Consider the following 5,653-nt stretch of genomic DNA (forward strand, 5'->3'; position numbering starts at 1 on the left):
AAATATGAATGACGTCATCCCATCAGCTCTGGTTGACTTTAATTTGTACATGAAAAGTGTACCTACGTTGATGTATTATCAAGTTATTTTCCGTGTCCCCTGATAAACTTTATGTTGTCCTTCATTATTATTGTTTACCTATTATTTTTTAGATATTATTTGATTATGTTGTAAGGATCTTATAATAATTAAATATTACTTTTATTTATTTTAAATATTTCGTATTTTTTAATTATTTTTTAAACATAAGTAGAAAATGAGACACAACTTGCTCACTTCCCAATTAGATCTTGAAGACTGGGTGCTGGATCCTTATGGTAGTTAATCATAAAAAAGAAACATAAATAGACAAGAGGCAGAGAACGAGAGAACAATGATATTTTTAATTACATAAGAATGCATATTTTCTATTAAGCTGCTGAATGTCTGTATGTTTGTGATGTTTGATAAAAGCAGAAAAAAACCACGATTAATCGATTATCAAAATAGTTGGCAATTAATTTAATAGTTGACAACTAATTGATTAATCGTTTCAGCTCTACTCACAACTCTTACATAATAAGCTATGTTTCAAGGTTCAGTGTTATGTGACATAATGTAACAACAAAATGAAAAGCATGCTCAATTCAGCAAGTGGAGTTACAGGACCATCTCCTTGTTTTCCTCCTCGTGTGTTAGGAATTAATTTTTATGTAAACTTTGTCCCTGGAAAATATTTTAATGGCCTCCTCGATTTCAGAAAGCCTGCAATCAAGATGAGCCCGACGTGAGCGAAAACTCAGGTTGTCGGCTTTGAGCGGGAGCGACAGCAGCTCTGTCACCAGGGAGCGATGGGCTATGGAGAAAGAAAAAAACCCCAGCAACAACAGTATTAGAAAGCCAAATATTCACTGTAAATATAAAATATTTAAGTAAATGTTGCCATTATGAATACAATAGCAGAGATAAAGAGCAACAGAGGCGTACTCTCTTTGAGGGACTGCAGTGTTTCCTGTCTTTCACTCTCAGGCATCAAGGTGTGACCAGCTGGAGTGGCAGGATCAGGTGCATTCCTCCTCCTCTCCTCTTCCTCTTTACGCCACTGCTCCTTCCTTTCCTTAAGACTGTGAGTGTTTAAGTGTCAATGAGAGAACAGAAAAGAACACTGAAAGTATGTCAAAATAAACCTGTGGTGAAAAATTGTGTGTTTCTACCAAACAGGCTACTTTTAAGTTGATTATAATTAAGGTAAGATATGGTGTAAGAATACTCACTACTGCGGCACCTGTCCTTTGACAGCACTGGGCACTGGCTTATCTTTGAGGTTTGTGAGGGACTGGGACCGATGCAGCACAGTCTTTCCTGCAGCCCGTGCATTATATTTTATGAAGTTTATCGTCTGGCCTTTAATCTGTAACTGTATCCACATATAGCAACACAAAGAATTGAAACAAACAGCAAATCTTGCAGATGCATATTCATGTTATTTGTTTAATTGAGGGCTATTCTTACTTGCAAGTTCTGGTCCTCTGTAGAGGCACCAGAGTCGGGGCGTTGCACAGTCACAGGAGAAGCTTTTGAGTGTGGTCTTTGTGAGGGCGGAGATCCACTGTTTGAGTGACCCCTCAGAAAGTTTTGACACTGTGGTTTAATAGATGGGCTGGAAACCTGCATGACAGACTGGATTAAAACTGGTCTGGAGGAAATGTACATAATTCAAGGACTTCCATTTTCCGCAGACATGCTTGTTACCTGTAGCTGGGCCATGACCCTGGATGGGACGTTCTGGTATTTGGAGGCGGTCCAAAGAGCTTTGACTGGAGCAGGACGGGACTGTGCTCGTTCAGCCTCCTGCTCTTTGCAGCGTTTCTGGATTTCTCGGAGCCGTCGCACATTCTCTTTACCAAAGTCATGTACTCGCTGTTCTGAGGGCCAAGGGTCAAAAAGGTTGTCTAAATTACTTATTAATTTTCAATATTTTCACTGTGGTCATCCAAACATTTATTCACACTTGCTATTAATCAGAAATAGAAAAACTAGGAGTAAGAATACACACTGACACCTGCATTCAACACCAAACTGGACAACTCTTTTTTTGAATAGCACAAATTTACAGACCTGAAAACATCAAATGCACTTACTCTGTCTGGGAACTTGTGTGATAGAGACCCCGTCTAGTTTGAGTAATTCCCCCACAACCCCTCTCTGTGCTCGTTCCAGAATATGGGTGGCGTTAGGGCTGACACGTGGAGGATGTGCTGGGGTACGAGCACTGTAGCAGCCAGGGTACAACACAGGATCTGGAGCGAGCGGCCCTGAGAGCAGGGTCAAAGTCCCATCCTGGTTTCCCTCTAAACGACCACGAGCTGGAAGAAGAAAGAAAATGAGTTCACTTCAGCCTAACATTTATTTCAAACACATTCACAAAGCATGTTAAAAGCAATTCCATAGACGTGATGTATCTAGGACTAATTTATAAAAGTGGTGAAGGATTTACACTTTAACGTATCCTTAAAATAATTTCCCATAGCAATGCTATTGTTTGAAAAGGTTAGTTTACAATAAAAATCCATACGATTAAACACGATATAAACTCTGACTGGCTTAATAATTTCACCACAAATAAGGAGAACTTTGATACTAATATGATGATATGATATGGTTCTAACATGTCCTATCAAATACAGCAGTAAAACACAAACCAAACAAAACATTTTATGGGAGACAAAAGCAACTTGGATGAACAGCTCATAATCATGAGCAACATCTTCCAACAATGCCATAGCAGCCATGGTTGAGTACTGTTTTCAGATTTAGCACATAATAGTATATCTAATCACTTTTTTGCTTTAAATACATTTGTTTTTACTCTTAATTACTCTGCCTTTGGCTGATAATGTACCAATAAAGTTGTTCAGAAGGTGTTTCCTTTATGAATCACCTGCGCAATGCACTCTGAAATGGATACTAATTGTATTCATGCAAGTTTAAAGAAAAAAAAAGTGCCCAAAAAGTAGAATTTACATGTTATTTCCATTAAACTGAGCAACTGTCTGATTAAGCTGAACTGCATAGAGACGGTCTGATATTTACTGTCAAATGTTACTGAAATGACACAGAGTAAATTGTTTTTAAAGGGGGATTTTAATTTAACAGAACATCTGACTGTATCTAACCTGAAGCAGGTCGTTTGTAGTACTGAGGAAACAGAGAAGGATCTGGGGGGATCGGCCCGGATATTGATGAAGGCCCCTCGCACATCGGAAGCTGTAAATCAACAGTTATAATATCAGCAAACACACACAATCAAAGGTAGAACTTGACACAGTAATAAACTGAACATTGGCTTTAAAGTTGAAGCCCCCGTCCACTCAAAAATATGATTTTCTTCTTGTTCCTACAGTTGGATGTTTAAGCTTCACTGTGCAGAGTTTGACACTTAGAGGCTGTTTTTACATTCATCTGCTGAAAGAGGAAAGTTTCTCTGTGCTCATTGAAAAATATTAAGAGGTGGGCCTTCAATCATGATTTGTGACATCACAACTAGTTTAGAAGCCAATCCTGGTCCAGTATGCAATTTACACAGGTGTGATGTGGAAACTTGAAGCCTCCACTGCACAAACACTGAGAACGGATTTCACAGTGAAGTAAAGGACATCATGTATCCAGCAGTTAAACTTATGATATTAAATATATTTGCATTTTTTATAGATTCTGGAATTCTTAACGAGGGAGAAAGAGCAGATGCATAATTGAACTTTTTTGTGGAAAAACCACATCAGACACAGATTATTATTCAAAGAAGAGTATTTTACAACATGTCTGGAGGGGATCTTTAAGCAAGATAATAATTAGCTTTAAGCTAACTCTGGTACAGTACATCAAATGGTAACATTTTGCTTAACACTGTACATGGTCCCAATAAATAAATATGTATAATATATAATTACTGATTTGCCTGCAGGGGGTGCAATAGCTTATTGCATTTTTCTAACAAAATACAAGTCATTGAGTAAACCAAACCCCACAGACTGTTTCTGACCATGTACCAGTGCAGTTGCTTTTGCTTTGATTTTAGGTTCAGTAGTCTGTATGCATGGCTGCCGAGTAACTAGGGCGTTATAACTCAAATAAAATCATTGAATGAATGAATGAATGAGTCATTCTTATGAATATGTACGTTACATTGCTTGCTAACGTTATCCATCTACTTTTTCGATCATTTTTAGCTATTGTAATATAGCGTGTTGTAAAGTTGGCTAATCAACACAGGCTCATTCGACGTTGCGTGAATCCTCTGTAAACAACACAAATAATTACAGTAGCTTAGCAAACAACTACAACCAGTTTAACTTCACGGAACAAACAAAGAAACAAAGAAACAAAGAAACATAAATCGTTTAACTACCTTTAATATGGTCTTGTTTATCAGTTGAGGATTTTGTCCACGCAGACTGATGACGCTAGGATCAACGCTTGTTTCAATACTCGTCTCCATGGTAACGGAGCCGCCGCACACAGACCTAGATCAGATAGAAGAAAACTTCCCCAAATACAGACTGCGACGTCTCGCAAAATTTGACAGAAATTCATACAAATCATTTAACTGATAAGCAGTTAAAGTTTTATTAGATGTAAGAAAAACACACACAGCGACAGACTACAAGCGACAGCCCACAAATGGTGTGTTACGGTTAGATACTTTACAGTTATGTTCGGCTGTGGCGCAGTAGATAGTAGATAGTAGAGCCTGGATTACAGTAGCAGTAATAATAATAGTAATGCGATAACAATGATAATACTATAGCTGACACCATCATTTAACGTTAATAGCTTCTCAGTCCCGAGCCTGTTCACCTGTGTTGTTGTCTTTTGGAAAAGTACGAGTTCTAGCAGGTAAATTTCTGTTGTATCCCTACGGATATCCCCTGAGTTTTGCCTCGCAGGCTGATTTCAACCCTTTAAACCCCTGCGTCATTCACTAGGACTGTCAGACCCACATTTTAACTCTTTTCTGACACTATTAAATTCAAACATAGCCAATAGATCATTAGACTGTGCTGGATCGGTACATCTCACACAATATGAGATTAACGTTTGCCTGACAGTTCAGTTAAAGGGCTCAACAAAGGACTGGTCATCAGCTAGCGGTCATTGCCCCCGAGTGGTGCAAGAGTCTTATTACACCAAAACAAGTGCAGTACTTTCATAACAACAGTATGCTCCCCATACCACGGCTATTATGTATAAAAATGGATCATATAATTAATTTTAAAAAAAGAAAGTATTTTTGAGTTGTTGCAGTGCAATTTAAAATAACCAGACTTGAATTTTCTTTAGTAGCCTTAGACACATTTAAACCAGCTTTAATTTTTAGTGACGATTTTTTTGGGGGGAAAAAAACAAGACGTAGTTGACAGCATATAGCTAGCTTATAGTTTATACAATAATACAACTATAAACCCTATTTTCCATGAATATCATAGAAACATTGGGGTGATACTGTCAGACATTTTGGCCTATCCTCAACTGACAACACTTCCTGAGCATGAGTGGGTCTTCTTCACATGAGTGCTCACATAGCGGTAAACATGTGGTAAACATGTGTAAAACATTTACGAGTCGTAAGTTTCTTCCTCAATGTCAATTGCACAACGGCCCCGCCCTCGGCCGG

The 5,653-nt window shown here is 38.2% G+C and overlaps 1 protein-coding gene across 2 annotated transcripts; it reads right to left on the reverse strand.

The window, feature by feature from the left end:
• Window positions 1-361: 361 nt before the first annotated feature.
• On the reverse strand, window positions 362-5,044 carry enkd1 (enkurin domain containing 1). Of its 2 annotated transcripts, none has more exons than XM_044376128.1 (9): window positions 4,837-5,044; window positions 4,388-4,502; window positions 3,156-3,246; window positions 2,121-2,345; window positions 1,732-1,904; window positions 1,492-1,647; window positions 1,254-1,396; window positions 967-1,103; window positions 362-835 (listed from the first exon to the last, which is right to left on the reverse strand). In XM_044376128.1, exons 2-9 carry the CDS (start codon window positions 4,475-4,477, stop codon window positions 675-677), a joined length of 1,176 nt encoding a protein of 391 aa, XP_044232063.1. In that variant the 5' UTR covers window positions 4,478-4,502; window positions 4,837-5,044; the 3' UTR covers window positions 362-674. The 2 variants fall into 2 exon arrangements, with proteins under 2 accessions (XP_044232063.1, XP_044232062.1); XM_044376127.1 differs by having other exon boundaries at window positions 4,687-5,044.
• Window positions 5,045-5,653: the final 609 nt, after the last annotated feature.

The sequence above is a fragment of the Thunnus albacares genome, chromosome 2 (assembly GCF_914725855.1).
Source record: "Thunnus albacares chromosome 2, fThuAlb1.1, whole genome shotgun sequence".
NCBI lineage: Eukaryota > Metazoa > Chordata > Actinopteri > Scombriformes > Scombridae > Thunnus > Thunnus albacares.

Bases quoted from the DNA above. Each gene is read 5' to 3' on its own strand.
- enkd1 (XM_044376128.1), bottom strand. From the start codon at position 4,477: ATGGAGACGAGTATTGAAACAAGCGTTGATCCTAGCGTCATCAGTCTG. The intron at 3,247-4,387 runs GTAGTTAAACGA...GTTGATTTACAG, and splicing joins TAAACAAGACCATATTAAAG to CTTCCGATGTGCGAGGGGCC. The intron at 1,648-1,731 runs GTAACAAGCATG...TCTGTCATGCAG, and splicing joins GGGTCATGGCCCAGCTACAG to GTTTCCAGCCCATCTATTAA.